The following is a 24,155-nucleotide window of genomic DNA, read 5'->3' on the forward strand; positions in this document are numbered from 1 at the left end:
CCACAGAGCCATCCTCAGCGCCCGGGCCAACTTTGCTCCAATGGAGCCTCGGCTGCGGGAGGGGAAGAGAGAGACAGAGAGGAAGGAGAGGGAGAGGGGTGGAGAAGCAGATGGGCGCTTCTCCTGTGTACCCTGGCCGGGAGTCGAATCCTGGACTCCTGCACGCCAGGCCGACGGTCTACCACTGAGCCAACCGGCCAGGGCCCCCATCTTTTTTAATAAGTCTGTTTCCTTAATTCCGCACCATTCTTAGGAGCCGCGCTGATCCGCGACACCAAAGATCGCTGGCTTGGGCAAGGAGTCGTTCGCTCTGCTGGAGCCCCCCTCTGCTTCCAGTCAAGGCACCTATGAGAAAACAATCAATAAACAACTAAGGCAGGGGTCGGAAACCTTTTTGGCTGAGAGAGCTATGAACGCCACATATTTTAAAATGTAATTCCGTGAGAGCCATACAATGACCCGTGTACGTTACACATTATCCAATAAAAATCTGGTGTTGTCCCGGAGGACAGCTGTGATTGGCACCAGCCACCCACAACCATGAACATAAGCAGTAGGAAATGAATGGATTGTAATACATCAGAGTGTTTTATATTTTTAACATTTTTTTTTTATTAAAGATTTGTCTGTGAGCCAGATGCAGCCATCAAAAGAGCCATATCTGGCTCGCAAGCCATAGGTTCTCAACCCCTGAACTAAGGTGTAACAAAGAATTTATGCTTCTCATCTCTCTCCCTTCCTGTCTGTCTGTCCGTCTATCTCTCTCTCTCACTTAAAAAAAAAATAGTATAGTGAGGAAATTGGATATGGGTATAGATGAAACAAGACTGCCTATAAATTGATAATTATTAAATCATATACTACTTACTATTTTACATACTTCAATTTTACTTCTTTAAAAACAGCTTTATGGGGTACAACTTACATATCAATAAAATTCACTACTTGTAAGTGTACAATTTTAAGTATTTTGTAAATTTCTAGAGTTGTGCAATCATCACCAAAATCCATCAACTCTTCACTGTGGCACCTTGGTTGTTCATTGACTGCTTTCTCATTTGTGCCTTGACCGGGGAGCTACAGATTAAAGCTGGTGAGCCTTGCTCAAACCAGATGAGCGCGCTCAAGCCGGTGACCTTGGGGCTTCGAACCTGGGTCCTCTGCATCCCAGTCCGACGCTCTATCCACTGCGCCACTGCCTGGTCAGGCTACTGGTCTGCTTTCTGTCTCTCTAAATACATATGTCTTTTCTGGACATTTCTTTTAAATGGACTCGTATAATATTGATACATAGTCTTCTGATATTCTATTAGTATACTTCTGACATTTTCCACAATGAAAACAATCTTGTTGACTTGAACGATGACTTACATTTGTATAGCACTTTGTGTTGAGTGTTTCATATACCAGGTATAAGTAAGGCAGAATGACATTTTCACCAATTTCTTAGATGGGGAAACTGAGACTCAGAGAACTTAAGGGGCCTGACTCAGGTCACAGAGCTAATTAGTAACTGAATTAGGATTGGATTTTGGCCTCCTGTCACCTGGTGAGATATTCTCCCCCATCATGCTGCCTCACTGAACTGCCCACTGCCCTGGGTCCCCCGTCCCATCACCTGGTACCCCATCCACCCACCTCAGGCCTCTCTGCATCGAGGCGGGAGCTCTGAGCTGCAAGCCGCGCGGCTCTGCACCCTCGCCGACTACCCGTGGGTACAGAGCCGGCCTCAGGGAGTCGTCCCCATCCAGAGAAACAGGTAACACATCCCTTCTACTCTTTCCAGTTCATCCTAAGGTGGAAAGGGGATGCCAGAGACATCAAAAGTGTGGACCTAAGGAGATGGAGGCTGGTTTATTTCCTTTAAGACACAGAGGCAGAAACAAGATGCTCTGTACGTATATGAATGAGCATGTGTGTTCCTCACGCTGGAGGGAAGGCGTGAGCGTGGATGACAAGGGTGAAGGAGGTTGCCCATCAAGTCATCTAGCACACGAAGCATCCTTACTAAAGGGTCATGTGTCTGAGGGTGCCCGGGAGTCCCTTTGCCCCATGGCCTGTGTATCTGTGGCTGTGTCCATCAGTGGACAGAAATATCCTGAAGTCTCTTTGCATCTTTGTATTTTAAAAAATTGTTACTATGCCTGCTCTGGAACCCCATCTTTGGTATTTTTACTCTCCTTCAGAAGAAACTCCAATGATGCTTTCCTCTGGGGATGGGGATTGGCATCTTGGGACTCACTTCCCACTGCATACCCTCTTGTTCCACTTAAATTTTTTGTCCTATGGAGGGAAGACAAGATGGTGCTGGAGAAGGCGGACGTACCAACATCCACCTCCCAGAACCAAAGTGGATTACAAACTAATTTTAAGAACTATCATCTGGAAAAACCAACTTTGGACTAAACTAAGAGGACTCTTTAACCAAGGAACACTGAAGAAGCCACATTGAGACTGGTAGGAAAAGTGGAAACGCGGAGAGGGCTGCCCAGCTCCCCGGAGCAAACGGCAGCCGGCAGCCGGGAGAGACTCACGTGGCAGGAACTTAGTGTATCCCAAGGTTCTCTTTACCACGCCACAGTCGCAAAGCTCCAGGGAAAAGCAACCTGGCCTCATCTCTCCAGGCAGAGGAGAACAGAGGCTCCATCTCCACACATGCTGCAGATGGTATTTCCAGTCTACCTGAATCATTACCAGCTAGAAGCAGCGATCATTGGGACTTGGACGTGAGCTGCAAAGTATAGAATTGTGACAACAATTCCAGTGCCATGCGGACTTTTCCTGGATGTGGACTTTTCCTGGACTCCTGCTCCTTGTGACAGCTCCTAATGGACTGAACTGGGGTTGGTTGCATTTGCAGGGATTTGGAATGGTGTTGGGGACAACTTGGACTTGGTGAACATGTTAAGGACACTACTCTTTTATGGATTCTTGCTGTATTGGCCAAGAGTTTGCTTAAAGGCCTTAATTACTGTAAAAAAAAATAGAAGACTGGATAAAGAAGATGTGGCATGGCCCTGGCCGGTTGGCTCAGCGGTAGAGCGTCTGCCTGGCGTGCGGGGGACCCGGGTTCGATTCCCGGCCAGGGCACATAGGAGAGGCGCCCATTTGCTTCTCCACCCCCCCCTCCTTCTTCTCTGTCTCTCTCTTCCCCTCCCGCAGCCAAGGCTCCATTGGAGCAAAGATGGCCTGGGCGCTAGAGTGGCTCTGGTCACGGCAGAGCGACGCCCCGGAGGGGCAGAGCATCGCCCCCTGGTGGGCAGAGCATCACCCCTGGTGGGCGTGCCGGGTGGATCCCAGTCGGGCGCATGTGGGAGTCTGTCTGACTGTCTCTCCCTGTTTCCAGCTTCAGAAAAAAAAAGAAAGAAAGAAAGAAGATGTGGCACATATACACTATGGTATACTACTCAGCCATAAGAAATGATGACATCAGATCATTTACAACAAAATGGTGGGATCTTGATAACATTATACGGAGTGAAATAAGTAAATCAGAAAAAACAAGAACTGCATGATTCCATACATTGGTGGGACAAAAAAATGAGACCAAGAGTGTGGTGGTAACGGGGGGGGGGGGGGGCACAAAGAAAACTAGATAGAAGGTGACCGAGGACAATCTGACTTTGGGTGATGGGTATGCAACATAATTGAATGACAAGATAACCTGGACATGTTTTCTTTGAATATATGTACCCTGATTTATTTATGTCACCTCATTAAAATTAATAAAAATTTATATAAAAAAAATTTTGTCCTGTGTCTGTGTTCTTTTTATAATAAAATGAGGGGTAGCCTGACCAGGCGGCGGCGCAGTGGATAGAGTGTTGGACTGGGATGTAGAGGACCCAGGTTTGAAACCCCGAAGTTGCCGGCTTAAGTGTGGGCTCATCTAGTTTGAGCAAGGCTCACCAGCTTGAGCCCAAGGTTGCTGGCTTGAGCAAGGGGTCACTCGGTCTGCTGTAGCCCCATGATCAAGGCACATATGAGAAAGTAATCAATGAAGAACTAAGGTGCCGCAACAAAGAATTGATGCTTCTCATTTCTCTACCTTCCTGTCTGTGCCTCTATCTCTCTCTGTCTGACACGCGCACACACACACACACACACACACACACACACACACACACAATGAGGGGTAAGTCACTGGTGAGTTGAGGGGTATGTGCCTGTCTCTCTGAAGATCCAGCTTTTATCAGTTTACCATAGGGCTACAAAGTGCTGTCAAATGCAAATTTTCATTTAATCCACTTTTTCATTCAACAAATATTTGATAAATGTTTCTTAAGTGCCAGGCACAGATCTAGAAGCTGGGGATATAGCAGTAAACTAAACAGGTAAAAATTCCTGCCTTCCTAAGGATTTATATTCTACCAGGGGTATTAAGGGGTCCTCCACAACAAAATTAATAAATTATATGGTCCATGAGAAAGGCAAGGCAGGGAAGGATCACAGAGAATATTCCGGATAGAGGCTGCCCTATTGAAGATGGTCAGAGAAGGTGACATATAAACAAAGACTCTGAGGAAATGAGGGAGTGATCCATCCAGGGACAAAAAGATTCCAGGGACCAGAAAGTGAAAAGACTCTGAGGCCAGCATGCCTGAGGACGGCCAGGGAGCCAGCATTGCGGCAGAAGAGTCAGTGCGAGCATTAGAGCTGGGGTTAGAGCAGTCACTAGTTCATGAGGGCCTGGTGGGCCACTGTGGGGTTTGGGTTCTCACCCTTAGTGAGAAGGGAGCCACTGTAGGGTTTGAGCAGAGGAAGGTCACGACCTGACTATGTGTTCACAGGATCGCTGTGGCTTGCTGAGTGGAGACCGGACTGTGTAGCGCGGAAGTGGGGAGCTGTGGGAGAACGCTGAGGGAGGTAAGGGGTGAGCATGGCTGCCCTGGAAGTGATGGGTGGACATCATCAACATTTGGAAATGCTCAGAAGGGACAACCGACAGGAGCTGCCCACGGATCAGAGGGACATAGGGTCTGACGGAAGGAGAGGAACTCCAAGGTTCTGGGCCTGCGCAGCCGGGATGGGGAAGACTGCGGGGCGGCCGGGGCTAGGTGGGCGCGGTGAGGAGGCCAGCCACTCCTCCCGAGCAAGTTAAAGTTCAGAAGTACAGGAGGCGGTGGGTTCCCCACACACGGGTATCGTCACCCCTTCTCCCAACTCGTCCGTATGTCACAAGTGTGGACACTTGCGCACCAGGGCTCCGCGCGGGCCCTGGTCAAGTGGCCACGAGCTAGCGCCCCCTGGCGCTGGAAGGGGGCGGTGGTGGGTGCGGGGAAGGGGGGTGGAGATGGGGGCGGTGGTGGGGGCGGAGATGGGGGCGGGGAAGGGGGCGGAGGTGGGGGCGGGGAAGGGGGCGGAGATGGGGGCAGTGGTGGGGGCGGGAAGGAGGGTGGAGATGCGGGCGGTGGTGGGGGCGGAGATGGGGGCGGGAAAGGGGGCGGAGGTGGGGGCGGTTGTGAGGGCCACGATGGCGGACGCGGGAGAGCGTGGGGCGCCGGGGCAGTCGGGCCAGCGCGGGCGCCTGGCCTTGTACTTCTGCGGGAGCATTCGCGGCGGACGGGAGGACCGGCCGCTGTACGAGCGGATCGTGTCGCGGCTGCGGCGCTTCGGCACCGTGCTCACCGAGCACGTGGCAGCCGCGGACCTGAGCGCGTGGGGTGAGGCCGCGGGGTCACGGAGCGCGGGCTGCAGGGGACAGGGATGGGCCCGGCCCCGCCCTTTTACCCAAACGGCCCTCCCCCGGGCCGTGGCCGCCTGCCACTCCGCCGGGCGCGGGCACGGAGCCAGCACCCCGCTCGAGAAGAAAAGGGAACCGGTGTGACCGAGGGCAGCTGCGGTGGGAGCCCAGTCTCCGCACTCAGTGCTGCATTATCTTGGCCTTCGTTCCTTCTTGGAGAACTCTCCAGCTCTTTTCCAGTGTAGTTTGGAGGGAGGGGCAGAATGAGCGTGGATGCGACGGCTTGGCTTTCCGCGAACCCCGCTGGCTTCTTCTACCCCAGCTGAAACAAAGTCGTTTTCCCACGCCTCCCCACCTGCCGTGGAGGTGTCAGCCCTCTCTCAGAACGGCAGACCCCCGCTGTCTCCACCACCACCGTCTCCCACGCCCTCTGACCAGGCTGTTAGGTGCTCTCCCCCTGCGCTAGGTCTTTTTTCCCCCTTGATTGCCAGTGTCATTGAGCTATGACTAACATACAGCATTGTATACTTTTAGGGTATACTGCATAATGACTGGACTTTCATATGTTGTGAGATTACCACAGTAAGTTTAGTTAACATCCATCACCTCATGAAAAAATTTTTCTCCTTTGTGATAACTCTTAGGATCTACATTCTTTAAGAACTTTCAAATAACCACGCAGCAGTAGTAACCGTAGTCATCATGGTGTACATTACATTTCTAGTACTTACATTTTGTGTTTGCTCACAAAAATTAGGGGATCAGGGAACGTGCAGAAACTCCAGTGCGTTCAGCCTTTTGTATCAAGTGCATTTTCACCAGTGAAATAAGTTAGTTTTGCATCTCATTTGCATTATTGAACAACTTTCTTTGACTTGTTTGCTTTTTTTTTTTAATTTTTTTTTAAAATTTTGTTTATTCATTTTAGAGAGGAGAGAGAGAGGGGGAGAGAGAGAGAGAGAGAGAGAGAGAGGAGAGAGAGACAGGGGAGGAGCTGGAAGCATCAACTCCCATATGTGCCTTGACCAGGCAAGCCCAGGGTTTGGAACTGGGACTTCAGCATTTCCAGGTCGACGCTTTATCCACTGTGCCACCACAGGTCAGGCCTTGTTTGCTTTTCTGATGTTCTTGTTTAATTAAAAAAAAATCAAATGCTTTTTTATCACTTCATATTTGGAAATATCCCCTAGTTTTTGTGAGCAGTATATTTTATAACCAGAAGTTGGTACTTCCTGACCACTGTTATTCAATTTCTCAACCTCCTATTCCCCACCTCTAATAACCACAAATTTGATCTCTTTTGCTAGGCGTTTTGGTTTTTCTGTTTGCGCGCGCGCGTGTGTGTGTGTGTGTGTGTGTGTGTGTGTGTGTGTGTGTTTTAGATTCCACATATGAGATCATATACTATTTGTCTTTGTCTGACTGACTTTACTTAGCATAATGCCCTCAGAGTCCTTTCCAATGGTAGGATTTCCTTCTTTCTTATGGCTGAATAATATTCCATTGCATATATACACTATAACTTCTTTATCTATTCATCCACCTGTAGACAAGTGTTTCCGTGCCTTGGCTATTGTAAGTATCGCTGCCTTGAACATGGAGTGTAGGCTTCTCTTCAACAGTATTTTCATTTCCTTTGGTTATATTTTCAAAAATGAGATTGCTTGGGCATATAACAGCTCTATTTTCAATTTTTTGAGGAACCTCTGTACTGTTTTCCATAGTGGACACTTATATTCCCTACCACAGAGCACAGCCATTCCCTTTTCTCCACATCTTCACCAGCATTTGTTTTTTCTTGTCTTTCTGATGATAGCTGTTTAAACAGATCTAAAGCATTATCTCATTGTGGTTTTGATTTTCATTTCCCTAATGATTAGTGATGTTGAGCACCTTCTCATGTACCTCTTGGCCATTCATATAGCAACTTTGATAAAATGTCTGTTCAGGTCCTTTGCCTGTTTTAAATTGGATTGTTTTCTTGCTGTTGAGTTGTATGAGGCTTTTTAATTTTTATTTTTTGTGTATTTTTCCGATGTGAGAAGCAGGGCGCGGCAGCGGGAGGTGTAGACAGATAAACTCCCGCATGAGCCTGACAGGGATCCATCCAGCATGCCCACCAGGGGATGATGCTCTGCCCCTCTGGGATGTTGCTCTGCTGTAACTGGAGTCATTCTAGCACCTGAGGTGGAGGCCATGGAGTCATCCTCAGCACCCGGGCCAACTTTGGTCCAACGGAGCCTTGGCTGCAGGAGGGGAAGAGAGAGACAGAGAGAAAGGAGAGGGGGAAAGGTGGAGAAGCAGATGGGCACTTCTCCTGTGTGGCCAGGAATTTAACCCGGAACTTCCACACGCCAGGCCGACGCTCTACCGCTGAGCCAACCTGCCAGGGCCACGAGGCTTTTATATTTTGGATATTAACCCCTTACCAGATACATGGTTTACAAATATTTTTTCCCATTCTGTAGCTTGTCTGTTTTATTTCTTTTGCTGTGCAGAAAGCAGCTTTTTAGTTTGATGTAGTCCCACTTGTTTATTTTACTGCTTGTGCTTTAGGTGTCATATCCCAAAACCATTCCTAAGACCCAAGTCAAGGAGCTTTTTCCTGTTTTCATCTAGGAGTTACATCGTTTCCAGTCTTTTTTTTTTTTGGATTTTTCTGAAGTTGGAAACGGAGAGGCAGTCAGACTCCCGCATGCGCCCGACTGGGATCCACCCGGCACGCCCACCAGGGGGTGATGCTCTGCCCATCTGGGGCATCGCTCTGTTGTGACCAGAGCCATTCTAGTGCCTGAGGCAGAGGCCATGGAGCCATCCCCAGTGCCCGGGCCATCTTTGCTCCAATGGAGCCTTGGCTGCGGGAGGGGAAGAGAGCGACAGAGAGGAAGGAGAGGGGGAGGGGTGGAGAAGCAGATGGGCACTTCTCCTGTGTGCCCTGGCCGGGAATCGAACCCAGGACTTCCGCACGCCAGGCCGACACTCTACCACTGAGCCAACCGGCCAGGGCTCCAGTCTTACCTTTAAATCTTTAATCTATTTTGAGTTTGTTTTTGTGAATGGTGTAAAACAGTGGTCCCCATCCTTTTTTGGGCCACGGACCAGTTTAATGTCAGAAAATATTTTCATGGACCGGCCTTTAGGGTGGGACGGATAAATGTATCACGTGACCAAGACAAGCGTCAAGAGTGAGTCTTAGATGGATGTAACAGAGGGAATCTGGTCATTTTTAAAAAATAAAATTGTTCAGATGTAAATATAAATGAAACAGAAATAATGTAAGTTATTCTTTCTCTGCAGACTGGTACCAAATGCCCACGGACTGATACTGGTCCACGGCCCGGGGGTTGGGGACCACTGGTGTGAATATCCAGTTTTCCCAGCACCATTTATCAAAGAGATAGTCTTTTCTCCATTGAGTATTCCTGACACCCTTGTCAAATATTAGCTGACTATATATATATATATATATATATATATATATATATATATATATACACACACACACACACACACACACACACACACACACACGGCTTTATTTCTGGGCTATTGATTCTGTTCCATTGGCCTATGTGTCTGTTTTCATGCCAGTGTCGTACTGTTTTAACTTTATAATATAGCTTGAAATCAGGAAGTGCGATGCCTCCCTATTTGTTCTCATGATTGCTTTGACTATTGAGGGTTTTTTGTGGTTCCACATAAATTTTAGGATTGTTTCTTCTATTTCTGTAAGAAATGCTATTAGAATTTAATAGAGATTACATTGAATCTGTAGATAGCTTTGGGTAGTATGGACATTTTAACAATATTGATTCTTCCAATCCATGAACGTGGGATAATTTTCCATTTATTTGTGCTTTCTTTGATTTCTTTCATCAGTGTTTTATAGTTTTCAGTGTACAGATCTTTTGCTTCTCTGGTTAAATTTATTCTGAAGTATTTTGTTTTCGATGCTATTGCAAATGGGATTGCACTCTTTTTTAGATAATTTATTATTACTGGGTTTTTCTAAAACATGGTTTTGATCAGTTGGTCTGATCAAACTCTTCTAGTTTGAAAATTGTGCCTAAAACTGTTTGATGTACTTCTGCTCAGAAAACTTTAAATGGTTCCCCCATGCCCTACCTAGGAGGCGATCCAGGATTTGTGGGATGTAATGCAATCCTGGGAGACCTCTTTAAAAAGACAAAATCACAGAATTGCTAGGGTGCCTGACCTGTGGTGGCGCAGAGGATAAAGCATCGACCTGGATGCTGATGCTGAGGTTGCTGGTTCGAAACCCCGGGCTTGCCCGGTCAAGGCACATATGAGAAGCAACTACTATGTGTTGATGCTTTCTTGCTCCTCTCTCTAAATTCAATAAGTATAATTTTTTAATTGCTAGGGTGTTGGGAAGCGCCCGTATAAGTGAGGGCCCCTAAAACTTAAGGTTCATTGGTTTCATAGCATGTCCAGCCTGCCTGGAAGTTCTTTCTCACTTTAGTGTGCTCGATATAATGAGGGAGCTTGAGATTATCCAGCACGGGTCAGGTTAAACTGGAACGGCTCACACCCCTGGTTCAGTTCCCACCACCTCCTGCAGTTCCTTTGCATTTGGGCAGTGGTTCTCCAACTCTGGTATGAGAATCACCTGAGAGCTCATGAAGCAGCTGAGTCCACTGACACGTGGGTCTGTAGTTTTATCAAGTTTACAGGTGATTCTGGTAGCTGTCAACGCTTGAGAGCCACTTCATTCGGCTCATCTGGTCTTCCTCCACTTGCATGGACCTATCCTTGCTTCCAACTGCTGTTTCCCCCGCCTGGGATGCTCTTCCCCCTTCTCTCCACCTCTAATCACTGTGACCTACAGCGAGTCCTTCCCTGGCCCTAATGACACACCCCACCTTGCACAGGATTGAGTTTTTCCTGCAGCTGTTCCATTTCCTCGCTCCTTTTCATGGACCTGTAGTGTTGGGCAGGCGGTCAGATGACATCGAGCATGTCTTCCTCCCCGAGCAGGGTGGATGCGAGTGGTGGGCAGAGAAGTAGTTTAAGTACTAAGGACTGGGGTGGAGCGTGGCCGTAACCAGCTTTCCCTTCACCACAGGGGAAGAGGCTGCGGGGGGTGACAGGCTAATCCACCAGCGGGACCTGGCCTGGCTGCAGCAGGCAGACTGTAAGTGGCCCTCTCCTGCCTGTGAACTCCTCTGGGTTGTCAGGTTCCCTGGCTGCCCCGAGCTCCCTCCTTACCATACTCACCGCCATCTTTCTCTTACAAGCCCAGATTTTGAACCTCAGCCTCATTTTTCTTCCCAGTGGTTGTGGCAGAAGTGACCCAGCCATCCTTAGGTGTCGGCTATGAGCTGGGCCGGGCCGTGGCCCTCAATAAGCGCATCCTGTGCCTGTTCCGCCCGAAGTCTGGCCGAGGTGAGTACTCCAGGCCCTGGAGGGCTGTCGCCTCTCTCCCCAGCTGAGGGCCCAGCCCTTGGCCCCCTTCCTTGGGAGGCTCCAAGTAGTGTCCTCTCCCAACAAGGGCTGGGGAAGGGAGCACAGGGCGGGGCGTGTGTGGGAGGCACCATCACCCCCTTCTGCCTTCCCAGTGCTTTCAGCCATGATCCGGGGAGCAGCAGATGGCTCACGCTTCCAGGTGTGGGACTACGAGGAGGGAGAGGTGGAGGCCGTGCTGGATCGATTCTTTGAGGCTGATCCTCCTGAGCAGATGGCTTCTTCCCCCTACCTAACCACTTGACTTAATCCACTTTATTACATGCTTCTGATCCCAGACTCAGCTCTAATACCATTACTGCCCTGCAGGACCGGTACCGAATGAAAAGGTGTATTTACAATTCTAACGTTATGTCGGTATGTGTGGTGGGCACAGCAGGTCCTCGGTAATATCCTCTTCTCACGCCACTTCGCTTCAAGGTGTAGAGATAACCTTTAGAAGTCTCTGGCCCCCAACAGGAGGATACTTTCTAATGCCCTCAGGCCCCTGCCAGTAACATCGAGTTTAGGGGAAGGCTTGTCATGGGGGATGGCTGTTCCCACCTCCTCTGACACGAGGCTGGGTCTGGGGCACGTGGGCATGCACCATGTCCTTCATTTCCCTTTGTCAGCTGAGGTCCAGTGGGTCAGCTTTGGGCCTTCTCTGATGAAAGGGTCTAGAAGTGGAAAGAAAACTAAAGAATGAGGAAGGGTGGTGGGGGTCTGAAGTGGGCTTTGGGGAAGCTGCCCAGCCTGCCAGAGAAGTATGTGAAAGTTTATTCAGTAAACAGAAGAAGGTGCCACAGATGCCAGGAGTCACCCCCTCCGGCCACCCCAGGACAGTGGTCAGAGCGAACTACCAGCCCCTTGGCCCCAGGGCTCTGGGGCGGCTCCCAGTACCACCCCCCGCCCCGTGTCCTGTCCCTCAGTCAGAACCATCCTCCTCCTCGTCACCGAAGAAGAAAGTTTCTCGGTACAGGCTCTCAGACTCCTCGTCGGAGGAGAAGCTGTCACTGTCCAGCTCCTCATCAGACTCATCCTGCTGCCACTCTGGCATGTCATCCTCATCGTCTTCCTCCTCCTCATCCATCTCCAGCCCCGAGGAGCCCTGGGACCTAGGGAGAGACAATGCCACTCAGCCCTGGCTGGAGCCTGACATGTCCCACTCCCCCTGGCTCTGCCCGTACTCACTGATTGCTGGGCACGTTGGACCCTTTAGCCTTCCGGGCCTCTAATGATGCACTCTGGATGCCAACCCGGAAATCCTGGCACAGAGACAGAACGTGAAGAGCCGGAGAGTGGAGGCCACTGGGCCTCTGTGCCCAGGGGTCCTTCACCCAGTGCTGAGGGCCTATCAGGTGCCATGCCCCTGGCAGGCATGCCCTCAGCCTGCTCTCCCTGCCTCCCCGCAGCACCGCACAAACCACTGCCTTCCTCCCCGCAGCACTGCACAAACCACTGCCTTGCATAACTGAACGCGGAGGTGGTCTCCAGGCACAAGACAGGGCCGCTCAGGCACAGCGGCCGCGCACTGAGGGCTCATGGTGTATGTTCATGTCTTTTCTTCCCAAGTTCCTCCCAGTCTGTAAGCTGCCTGAGGGCAGGACTTACAGTTCAGACTCAACATCAGCGTGTTACAGCTGCAAGAATCCCAGAGGTCCCTTACTCCAATAGACCCCAACCCCCTGGCCCCCACTCCTGGGATTCTGAGTCCACATCTAGGAATTATGTCTGGTAAGAGTTCCCCAAGTGATTCTGATGAGCAAGGATCTGGCCAGTACCCCTGATCTGGGCTAACTCCTTTATTTGGTACGAAACACCAGGCAGTTAAGTGGAGGGTCCAACAGCACCCAGCAGGCTGGCCTAGGAGCTGGGACACACACCCAGGCCTCCAAATACCCATTCACCATCCTTCGCTGCCTTTCCTTCGGGGTGTCCAGGGGAGGGGTGCGCTGGGCACAGGCAGTGCAGGCCTGGCACTGCATACCTGGGTGGAATGCTGCAGGATGGCAAGCAGCCGTCCCTGGATCCGCTGAAGGAGCTCCAGGCCCACGTGGATGCAGTCGGCCCGCAGGAGGCGCAGGGCCGAGGCCAGGTCTCTGCACTGCAGCAGCTCCTCTGCAGAGGGGGCAGGGTGCAGGGCTCCCTCCTTTCCTCCAGCTTCCCCCTTTCCTCCTTCAACAAACCCCTAGCAAGTTCCACCAACACTGCCAGGCCCAGCCCTAGACACCCATTTCCATGAGGCTCATGCTGTCTGGTGGGGACAGAGTGTAACCAAGTGAAAGTGTTACAGCTTTCAGGTGAAGACTGTGCCTGCAGGCACTCGCAGCCTGCATGTCTAGACCTTTACACGCAGACTCTCAAAAGGCTGGTGGCCACGAGGCTATGAAGAACTGGGAGGAGGAGGAGGACCGAGAGGAAGTGGGAGCTGGAGTGGGGGCCGGCTTTGCCCTCTGTCTGTTGGGATGGGCTGCTCAGAGGGGTGGGGGCAGGAGAGGGCTGACCCGGTGGGGCGGGCTCACTGAGGAGGATCTGCAGGGCATTGGTGTGCAGCTCCAGGTTCTCGGTCTGTTGCTCCACCACGTCCATCTGCTCCGTGTCCTGGTTGTAGAAGCTGTACACGCAGGCATAGGCCAGCACCTAGGGCCGCCCGAGTCAGGCCTCTCTCCGCTGAGGCGAGGCCCCGCCCCCACCTGCTCCCTCCTCGTCCCCTCCACCCAAACAGGTGAGAGGACAGCTGCCCTGCCACCAGACCCCCTGGGCACACCCCTCCCCAGCCCTCCCCTCCGGGTCACTACCTTCCGAGCCTGCTCGAGTCCCCGGCAGGCATCGCTGAGGAAGGTGAAGGACGCGGGCGGGGGCGCCTCGTGGACGGCAGACACTCGGTTCCACAGTTTCACAGCAAACTCCTGCACAGGGGAAGCAGGCGGGTGCCAGCCATGCGCACCCGTGCCCGTCAGAACAGCCCTGGTCCGGGTGGGCCCCGCCCCTCCAGACCGGCAGCCCCAGCCCGACCCAGCTTTGTCCCGCTCACCCGGGCCTGGAGATGGAACCTGCACCGCTCGTTGTAGTCCTGAAACCGCTTCTCCTGGGAGGCTGCCCTGCTCACCTGGGAGGGCACAGCAAGGGGGCTCTGGGCTTTGCTGGGTCAGAATGGGGCTCATCAGACTAGCTACCGTTCACAGAGGCCTTTCTACACTTTCCCCAGATTTTCTCACTTAGTCCTCAGAACTCTGAGAGGTCGGTCATATTCCCTCCTTTTCCAGACGAGAATGCTGAGGTGTGGACGAGTAAACGGACCCAAAGCCACACACTCCGTGGTGGGCCCGGCTCTGACTCGGAGTCCTTGCTCTCCGCTCTGTCCCGCTGCCCTGAGGGTGCCCAGCACTGCTCTCCGCTCGCTCTGTCCCGCTGCCCTGAGGATGCCCAGCACTGCTCTCCGCTCTGTCCTGCTGCCCTGAGGGTGCCCAGCACTGCTCTCCGCTCTGTCCTGCTGCCCTGAGGGTGCCCAGCACTGCTCTCCGCTGTCCCACTGCCCTGAGGGTGCCCAGCACTGCTCTCCGCTCTGTCCCGCTGCCCTGAGGGTGCCCAGCACTGCTCTCCGCTCTGTCCCGCTGCCCTGAGGAGGGTGCCCAGCACTGCTCTCCGCTCTGTCCTGCTGCCCTGAGGATGCCCAGCACTGCTCTCCGCTCTGTCCCGCTGCCCTGAGGGTGCCCAGCACTGCTCTCCACTCTGCCCTGCTGTCCTGAGGATGCCCAGCACTGCTCTCCGCTCTGTCCCGCTGCCCTGAGGATGCCCAGCACTGCTCTCCGCTCTGTCCTGCTGCCCTGAGGATTCCCAGCACTGCTCTCCGTTCTGTCCCGCTGCCCTGAGGATGCCCAGCACTCCTCAACCCCTCTTCAACTTCCTCTGTAGCCACCGGTGTGAGAAGTCCCATTCTGGGCCTGTGGTCCCTGTCACAGGCCTCCCAGCACCCGTGCGTCTCTATGGCTTCTGTCTTCTCTCTACACAGCCGCTATCCCAACACCTGTTCGGCTGCTCTGCACACAGCCTCCGCCCCGGGGCGGCAGAGCGCCCAGCCTGACCGCCCTTGGCCACCACCTCCCCTGGTGCCCAGCCCCTCACCATGGCAGAGCAGTTGTAATAGTCTTTGTGATTCGGCTTCCAGGACTCGAGGCAGCGCCAGCAGAACCCATGCTTGCATTTGGCACAGGTCATGCTACGGAGGAAGCCAGCCGGTCAGAGGGCTCCTGCCTCTGGACACATCAGGAATGCCAGGAGCCTGGATGCACCACTGACAATGTCCCTGGCCCCTCCATGCCCTCAGTCTCCTAACCATGCCAGGTCCTACTGAACTCACCCTTGCTTCTGAATTCCCCCACAGTGTAGACTCAAAGTGCTGGAAGGAACATGAGGTCCAGGAAGCACTCTGGAGTGCCGAGGGGCAGCTGGGTCACTGCCCTTGTCGCCCGTCTTCCCATAAGCCCCATGGCCCCTCTCTTCCTATCAGGCCTCCTACCCTCTCCTGTGCCTGCTGCCTCCCCCAGGGCCCTCAGTACCCCCTTCTTACTGCAGGCACCCCTCATTCTTCTCGATGGGAGTCTGACAGCTGGGACAGCGCTTAGAGATGAGCTTGGCCAGGTGCTTGCTCTGGGCCTCCACACTCATGCCATCATAGTAGCCACCGTCGTCGACCCACTGAGACATGTGGCCACAGCTGGCAGGGTAGTGTGCCTAGAGTAGGAGGGAGGGGAGGACACAGCCAAGCCCGCACTGAGGGCGGCCTTCCTGCTGGAGTGGGGGGGGGGGAGCAGGAGGGAGGGAGGTCCCATTTGGAGGACTAAGGGAGGAACAGAGCCCAACCTGGAGGCAGAGGATGCGGACAAGGCAGGCTGGGCAGGGAGGGGTGCGGGGCCCAGCTCAGCATCAGGGCGGGGGGCACCCACTTCAGGGAAGCTGCAGTTGAAGCAGGAGGCCCAGCCACACTTGGAGCAGGTGGTCCCGCAGCCCAGGCCCTGGCGGCACAGGATGCGGTCACAGCCCTGGGGGTTGGTGCACCAGGTCAGATTGGAGCAGCTCTCCACATAGCCACGCAGGAGGGCCTTCTCGTACTGCGGGGACACAGGTGCCACCAGGTAGAGCCTGGCTCCCCAGGAGGCCATACCGCAGGCGTCCCATCACCCTGCTCGTCAGCCTGCTCCCTGAGGCCTGCCCCTCCACTGGTACTGGAGCCACTCTCAGAGGAGGGGTACCTTGGAGATGACCTCTGGCGAGAAGACGATGGCACGGATGAAGGCTCCTGTGGGCTGGGCAGGGCAGTCAGCGATCGGGCAGGTGCAGTTCATCACAAGGTTCTGCTCGATTCGGGTTGTCAGGTACTCATTCCAGCAAGACTGGGAGGGGAGGGGGAGCTGCTCAGGAAGAGTGTGAGGGGAGGGTGTCCTGCCAGTCGTCTAGCTCCTCTCTCCAGCGACATGGGGGTCCAGAGACAAGCCTGCTTTTAGATCAGCCTCAAAACTGACCCTAACCTTTCTGGTTGCCACGGATTTTCCTGGAATTGACCCAAATTACTGTTGCCTTTGAAGATGTGTAGGCCAGGACAGCAGCCTAATTACAATATAATTATTGTTGGGATGGATGTGGAGGGAATGGATAAAGAGAATCAAAAGGAGAGAGAGAGAAAGATTCAAGTTCTAAGACAGAAATGGAGAGAGCAAGGTCAGAGGAAGGAGGCCTGGGAGGTGGTGGGTCCCCGTCCCCACCGGGTGGCTGGCCTCCGCCACTGCACACACAGCTGGGGCTTTGCCTCCTGGCTCCATCTGCTCACCTCAGTGCCTGTCTGGAGGCTCCCAACCCCCCAGACTCAGACTCTTCACAAAACAGACCTGCCCACTGCATCTCCGAATCCCCATAAACAGCACCAGTGCCCCCTCCAGTCCCAGCAGCAGAACCTCACATCTCTTGAATCCTTGTCTTGTGCCCATGTCACTGCCCACCCTAACCAGGCCACTGGCCTCTCCTAAACTGCTGCAGGAGCTGGTCTCAATAAACATTCTTCCCAACCTGTCTCTCCCCATCAAATCCACATGGTTTATGCATGATCAGCAGCCTGAGCCTCCTCCAGTTCTTCATTAACAACCCCTTCCCTCACACTGCTGACAGCCAAGCTTTCCAAAACGATGCATCTGACCCCAAGCAAGGACAAGTATCGGTGCTCTCAAAGCTCCAGGATTAATGGGAAGCACTTCACTGGACCATTTTTACCCAGAAGAAAGTACTAAACAACAAAACAAACCCCTTTCTCTATAGTGAGAGAAATTCAGGTAAACTAGGAAGCTGAATGCAAAATTCCTGTATCCACAAAATAGAACAGAGGAAATTTCTCCCAATCCAGAGAGCTGACTTCCAGGCACAGAGGACGCCGGCTGACGGCTCACTCCTCCGCCTGGGGCTTGCTCTTGCCTCATGTTGGTCTCCCTGTCCAGCCCACCTGGAACGGGTCTCTGGCCCTCTGACAGCCCCACCTGCCACTCCAGGCTCATCCGGGGAAGCTGCTCCCATCTGCCCCAGGCCCAGGCTCCTGGGTCCTGAGTTGTCCTGCATTTCACTTGTGCCCCTCAGCTGTGACTTAGTCACAAGCTCCTTCCTGGCTAGGATGTCTTCCATCAGCCAGCTTCTCTCACTGGTGTTCCCAGGCTCCCCATCTCCACATCTCTGCAGGGCGGGGGCGGCCCGAGTTCAATGCCCTGGGCCCACTTCTCTCTCCCTGGGTGACACCAGACAGGCCTCCCCACTTAATTCTGAATTCGAAAACCCACTATCCACTGTGAGTCCCACACAGGTATCCAACAGGTAGCTCAAACTTCATGGACACAAAAGACTGAATTTCCCTTCAAAAATCTGTTCTCCGGCCTGACCTGTGGTGGCACAGTGGGTAAAGCGTTGACCTGGAAATGCTGAGGTTGCCGGTTCGAAACCCTGGGCTTGCCTGGTCAAGGCACATATGGGAGTTGATGCTTCCTGCTCCTCCCCCCTTCTCTCTCTCCTCCCCTCTCTCTCTCCTTTCTAAAATGAATAAATAATAAAAATAAAAATCTGTTCTCCGTCCCTAGTTCCAGGCCTGACATTTCCCCCAACTCAGTAAACGATGCCATCCCATCCACTCAGATGCTCAGGTCAAACCCAGGAATCATCTTCAATTCCCTTGTCTTAGGACCTAAGCCCACACCTAACCCCCAGCTCTACCTGCTCCGCCTCCAAATGCAGCTCCGCCCACCCAGGCCTCTTCCCTGGGACCTAGGCACACACCACCTTCTCTTGCCTGTTTGCATAAGGCTCCACACGGGTGTCCCTGCTTCCACTCTGGTTCTGTTCCAGCCTGTTCTCCACACAGTGATCCTTTCAAAAATGTAAATCAGATCATATCACTGCGCTGCATAAGGCCCACCGTAGCTTCCCTTGTAGTAAATAACCCCCACTGGGTGCCGACCTGACCAGTCGGCCAGGCCGGTCCACATGCTCCTCTGCCGCCAGCCGCTGTCCCCCGCCTCGCAGTGCTCTCACTTGCTCCTTCCTCTTCTCCCGGACTTCCCTCAGCTCCTGGGACGGGCGTTCCCCTACCTCCCCAGTCTAGAGTCCCCGACAAGGCCCTCGGCCCCTCCTAACCCCAGTCACTTTCGACAGGACCCACTGTAGTCTCTTCCCTGCACTCATCCTAAGCGTGGGCCCTGCAGTGAGACTGCTGAAATCCAACCCTGCCCGTGGGCAGGCCCCTCCTCCGCCCCGCACCTCCATTCAGTCTGCAGAGAGGGGACAGGCAAGGACTGCCTCACGGAAAACTAGGAGGGCAGTTAAGCAAGACAACGCCGCCGTTAACAGGCCCGTAGGCACTAGCGGCTATGATGCCTAGCGCTGAGGTTACTCCCTGCGTGGATTCTCCCGCTCCCTCATTCGGCACCCCGTGCTATGCACAGTCAATCCAGGCCAGACACTAGTTGAATGGAGAAATGGAAATGTCAAGGAAGTAAGAACCCGAAAAGAAGCAAGCACAGGCACCTGCGTGAGAAGAGTTAACGAAGCCAAGCAAAAGGGAAAGAGAGAAAGTCCTGACACACGCTGCAGCGGGAGCCACTGTTGGGAGCGGCAGCCGCTGTTCATGGCTACGGAGGAGTGCATGCCGTTAATCAAACTGATGCGTGGGCTTGGCACTGCTCCCAGCCGCGGGCACCGCATGGCTGCGCTCAGCCCCTCTCCCCTGCCTCCAAAAGCAAGTCCTCACTCGCAGCCTCAGCCTCGGGGCTGCTTCCGCCTCAGGGCGGCAAACCCTGCCTTCCCATGAGTCCCCTCTACTCTTGTGCTACGCTCTGGTTTACAACACTTCTTTTATTTCTGTATTAAATGAATGCCGTATTTCCCCATGTATAAGACGCACTTTTCAAAAAAAATTGGGGTCTAAAAACTGGATGCGTCTTATACAGAAGTTGTAGATTTTTTTACTTCCATTTCTCACTTTTTCACGCTTGTTTTTGCGCTCATTGTTGAAAACAGTGATTCCTCATCAGACACAGATGGATGAGAGTTTTGACAGTGATGAGGAGTTGTATGAATTTTATGATGAATAAAACTTGAGTTCAGTAACTTTATGTAATACATTTTTTTTTTAAATTTTGGGCCCCCAAATTAAGGTCCGTCTTATACACGGGAGCATCTTACACGTGGGGAAATAACAGTATATTCCAGAGTTGGGCAAAAGTAGGTTTACAGTTGTGAGTACACAAAACACACTTTATTTCTGTGTTGTTATTAATTATTGTATTATTTTCCACGTGATGTTCTTAGAGACTTGAATGCTGAAAAGGAAACCATGAACTATCATTACCACCAATTTAATAATACAGTGGTACCTTGCCACATGAGTAATTCGTTTCACAGCCGCGCTCGTGACTCAATTTGCTCGTGTGTCAAATTGAATTTCCCCATTTAAATGAATGGAATGCAATTAATCCATTCTGGCCCCCCAAAACCACACAAATTTTTTGTTTTATATGCTTTTAAATAAGAAAATGTACTTTATAAATAACAAATACATATATATACATAAGAGAGAATGTAAAGAAATAAACTGGTTTATGAAGTGTATTTACCTTCAAGGTCAGCTGAAGATGCTGGTGGATGGGGAGGAGACATTAGCATAACAACGGCCCTTCCCAAACAGGAAGGTAATTAGCAATTTCACAGACAGCTGCCCAGGGCCATTTTTAACAATAAAAGTGAGTAAACTCAAAAAACACAAATTTCACAAACTCATTTGCCCAACATTTGTGATTCAAATATCTGCTGGTGACTTAAAGCAAAAAATCCCGTGAGTGACTGCTCGTGATTTCAAGTGCTCGTGTGTCAAGGTACCACTGTACTTCTCCTTCACAAAGTACCTTAATGCGTATTGGTGTGTGAGATGTGTGTGTATATCAGTATATATATTTCTCAAACTTGGCTGAATACAGAATCACCTGAGCTTTTAAAGCTGCACATACCCACATTTCCCTGCAGATTCCGACTGAACCCGCCTGAGCTACCAGGAGCTTTAAAGGTCCCAGTGATTATAATATGCAGCTAAGTTTGAGAAGCACTGATGCGTACCACTGGATCCTAAGGACCACCCTTCAGAATGTCATGGCTGGTGACACAACTAGTTTAAGAAAGTTTAAGAGCGACTAAGCGGCTCGTCCACTGGTTGAAAGTGCTGGCACAGGAGCTAGCGCCCACAGTTCCCGAGGGCCTGTGTTGGAGCAGAGAGCTAGAGAGCTGGGGGCCTCACCTTGCAGCAGTAGTGCATGCAGCAGAGCGAGGGCGGGTCGCTGTCAGGCTCCAGGGGGCTGACACACACGGGACAATGGTCCAGGCGCATCCCGGTGGCCGGGGCCTGGGGCAGCTGCAGCCCGGCCGCCAGCAGCAGGGGCTGAGGGTTCTCACTGTAGCTCTGCAGCAGCTGTTCAGCACCCCAATGAGAATGAGCCAAAAGGTGCTGAGCCACATCTGGCTCAAGGTTCAGCGTCTCCTGCACCTGCCGCACTGTCTGCTCCATCAACCCTTCCACCTCCTGGGGGCTCATGGTGCGGCCTGCAGGCAGCTGAAGAGATGCCAGGGCAGCCACGGCTTCTGGGCTTGGGGCAGAGAAGAGAGTCAGTGGTTAGCCTCCCTGCCCTGCTTATGCAAGCTACCAACTGAACCCTACCCTGTCCCCCTGCTCTCCACTTGCACACCCTGCTCGTGACTGCTTAGCCAGCCTGAGGACAACTACCCCAAGTGATTGTCACAGGGGGGTCCTCCACAGGGGCTGGGCTGGCTGTCACAATGACTGGGGCACTAGAGGAATCTAGTGGGCAGGGGTCCAAGATGTTATCTCACCTACAGTAGATGGGAGAGTCCCACTGTAGGTCCTACCCAAAATACTACCAGCATGTCTGGCAAGAAAATGGTATGTGGCCTGACCAGGTGATGGCACAGTGGATAGAGCATCAGACTGGGATGCAGAGGACCCAGGTTCGAAACCCCGACGTCGCTGGCTTGAGTGCGGGCTCATCAGCTGAATGAGAGGTCACTGGCTTGAGCCTAAAGGTCGCTGGCTTGAAGCCCAAGGTCACTGACTTGAGCCTAAAGGTCGCTGGCTTGAAGCCCAAGGTCACTGGCTTGAGCAAGGGGTCACTTGCTCTGCTGTAGCCTCCCCCCCCCCCCCCATGAAGGCACATGTAAGAAAGCAATCAGTGAACAACTAAGGAGCTGCAATGAAGAATTGATGCTTCTCATCTCTCTCCCCTCCTGCCTACCTGTCCCTGTCTGTCCCTTTGTCTCTGTCACACACAAAGTGTGGTATGTGGACCAGCAGCACAGGGATCAGCATCTACATTTTAACAAGATCCCCAGGTGATGTTCATGCATGTGAAAGTTGGAGAAAGGTTATTTGAGAAGGCATTTCTGCATCCAATGCAAAGAGCAAGCATCAAAGAGGTGCCTCCAAAACTTCTGGTCACCTGGCTCCGATGTGCAAAGTCTGAGCTAATTAGGGGATAGCCACAGCAACTCCCCCAAAGAACAGGCTTCCCAAAACTAGAGTTTGTCTGTTTCACCAAGCATAGTACATGGTTAGCACTCAATACGTACTCCTATTTCATACAATATTTGCTTAGAATGAGAGATCTCTATAAAGGAGCTTACATGTTTTTGTCCCTTGCTAAGCGCTGACTCTAGGAGGATGGGGACAACAAGGTCCCTGATTAGAAAGGAAAAGAAGGGGGTGATGGCACTGGGAAGGATGAGGATGATCAAGCTGGGGGAACTACAGGGAGAGGAAAACTGGGGTGAGACAAAGAAAGAAATGAAGTGCTTTTCCACAAGGGAGCCTGGCTCTGGCACTAAAAGCCCTCCCAGGTTATTGAGTGCCATTGGCTGTGGGGAGCCCATCCCTCTCTACTGGCCTGGAGCCTCTGAGCAGGAGGATGGGGCTGGGGAGCTACCTAGGCTTGGAGGTCTCGGTAGTGTAGCTGCCACAGAGGGGGACCTCTGCCTGACCCCGGCAGGGCCCCATGGGCTCTGGGGCAGCATACATCAGGATCTGGGGCCAGTCATCATGACGCTTCACATAGCCCTGGCCCAGAAGGTGCAGGACACAAGAGAAAACATCTGTACTGGTACAGGCCACACTCCCGGCAACGGTGCGGCCCAGGCTTCCGGGAGGATTTGGACCCTTCTTCCAGGCCTCCAGCACCTGATGGGAAGGGAGAAAACAGGCAGGCAGGCCCCTTTTTCCTAGGGGAGCCAGGCTGCCTAGGTCCAACAGCCAGCTGTGCCACTTACCCGCTGTGCAACTACGGACGTTGCTAACTCTCTCATGCCTCATTTTCCTTATCTGTCACATGAGTATGAGAATAATAATAAGACCGCCTGCCTCACAACATTGTGCAGATGAAATGACTTAATAATGCAAACCCTTAGGTCTAGGGCCTGGCACAGGTAAATACCCATGCCTTGTCTCCACCTTCAGTCTAACTGCCCTGTCAGGAACAGAAAACCCAGACAGAAGTGTCACCCTACAAGGTCTCATACTGAGAGTTGACCTTCCCTTGTGGTGACCCCTGGCTCTAACTCCCAACCCCAAGCATGGCTTCCTCCCTCTCCTCACTTCATGGCTCCCTCTCTGCCTACCAGGTAGACCAGCTGATCGATGTGGAGACCCCTCTCCCCATGGGCTTTGAGAATCCGGACAAGGAGACAGCTCAAGAGGTTCCTCTTCTGTTCCAGGGTTCGGCCCTCATCCTTCCCTACATTCAGGTACTTCTGGGGAGGTATCAGCCACAGGGCCCCCCCACGGGGCCAGAGCCCAGGCTCACGAACCCGTAGCACACCTGGAGCACAGTTCTAGTTAGTGCCCAGGGTAGGGGTGGGGGTAAAAGGGGGGGGGGAGAGCCCACTTTCACCCCCTACTGCCCCTACTGCATGACCCCACCCTCAGGACCCCACTCTCTATAAGCAGAGTCCCAGGCTGTTCCCAGTGACCTACCCCTGTGTGGAAAGTCCTGACCCTCATGCAGGGTCAAAGGGCCATTCTCAGAGGTGAGAGGCAAAAGGGCCTGGAGCAGCAGCTGTGGGCTAAGGTCAGAACTCTTCAGCAAGGTTTCTACTGACACCTCCTGGTGAGGAGAAACAGGGCCAGTCAGAAGTGGGAAGAAAGAACGCAAGGAGGGGCAGAGCTCAGAACAGTGGCAGACAAGGGAGAAAAAAGACAGAGAGAGGCTAAGGAGCTGCGGCACCTCTATCTGATTGAAACTCAACAGCAGCCACATCTGCACGGTGGACACATGCAGGGTCTGGTCCCCAAACTGCAGCTCAGCCCGGCCCAGCCACGTCCACTGCAGCCACCGCTGTGGTCCCCGGACTGGATGGCTCTGACCTGGGAAAGTGTTGAGCACAAGGGCGGGGACAAATAAGAGGGGAAACTGGGCCGGGGTGGAAG

At 52.7% G+C, this 24,155-nt stretch overlaps 2 protein-coding genes across 3 annotated transcripts in view; one reads left to right on the forward strand and one right to left on the reverse strand.

Moving 5' to 3' along the window:
- Positions 1–5,460: 5,460 nt before the first annotated feature.
- DNPH1 (2'-deoxynucleoside 5'-phosphate N-hydrolase 1) lies at positions 5,461–11,688 on the forward strand. The gene is made up of 4 exons (XM_066359370.1): positions 5,461–5,663; positions 10,770–10,838; positions 10,979–11,089; positions 11,263–11,688. Exons 1-4 carry the CDS (start codon positions 5,474–5,476, stop codon positions 11,409–11,411), a joined length of 519 nt encoding a protein of 172 aa, XP_066215467.1. The 5' UTR covers positions 5,461–5,473; the 3' UTR covers positions 11,412–11,688.
- Positions 11,689–11,879: 191 nt separating this feature from the next.
- CUL9 (cullin 9) overlaps positions 11,880–24,155 on the reverse strand; it is a 41,860-nt gene continuing 29,584 nt past the window's right edge. The window contains exons 27-41 of one of the 2 annotated variants that reach the window (XM_066359368.1): positions 23,953–24,092; positions 23,703–23,832; positions 23,348–23,547; positions 22,660–22,910; positions 20,964–21,309; positions 16,399–16,539; positions 16,093–16,257; positions 15,717–15,880; positions 15,272–15,365; positions 14,181–14,255; positions 13,945–14,055; positions 13,669–13,786; positions 13,134–13,264; positions 12,338–12,411; positions 11,880–12,261 (exon numbers count right to left, since the gene is read on the reverse strand). In XM_066359368.1, coding sequence (XP_066215465.1) covers positions 12,072–12,261; positions 12,338–12,411; positions 13,134–13,264; positions 13,669–13,786; positions 13,945–14,055; positions 14,181–14,255; positions 15,272–15,365; positions 15,717–15,880; positions 16,093–16,257; positions 16,399–16,539; positions 20,964–21,309; positions 22,660–22,910; positions 23,348–23,547; positions 23,703–23,832; positions 23,953–24,092 — 2,330 coding nt within the window. In that variant the 3' untranslated portion in view covers positions 11,880–12,071. The remainder of the gene's footprint in view (positions 12,262–12,337; positions 12,412–13,133; positions 13,265–13,668; positions 13,787–13,944; positions 14,056–14,180; positions 14,256–15,271; positions 15,366–15,716; positions 15,881–16,092; positions 16,258–16,398; positions 16,540–20,963; positions 21,310–22,659; positions 22,911–23,347; positions 23,548–23,702; positions 23,833–23,952; positions 24,093–24,155) is intronic. The other variant, XM_066359369.1, reaches the window with a different exon arrangement.

This window comes from Saccopteryx leptura, chromosome 1, assembly GCF_036850995.1.
Source record: "Saccopteryx leptura isolate mSacLep1 chromosome 1, mSacLep1_pri_phased_curated, whole genome shotgun sequence".
NCBI lineage: Eukaryota > Metazoa > Chordata > Mammalia > Chiroptera > Emballonuridae > Saccopteryx > Saccopteryx leptura.

What these genes read in the sequence shown, in the direction of transcription:
- DNPH1 (XM_066359370.1), top strand. Translation starts at nt 5,474, where the DNA reads ATGGCGGACGCGGGAGAGCGTGGGGCGCCGGGGCAGTCGGGCCAGCGC. An exon ending in CGCGGACCTGAGCGCGTGGG is followed by an intron (nt 5,664 to 10,769) that starts GTGAGGCCGCGG and finishes CCTTCACCACAG; the next exon opens with GGGAAGAGGCTGCGGGGGGT. An exon ending in CTGGCTGCAGCAGGCAGACT is followed by an intron (nt 10,839 to 10,978) that starts GTAAGTGGCCCT and finishes TTTTCTTCCCAG; the next exon opens with TGGTTGTGGCAGAAGTGACC.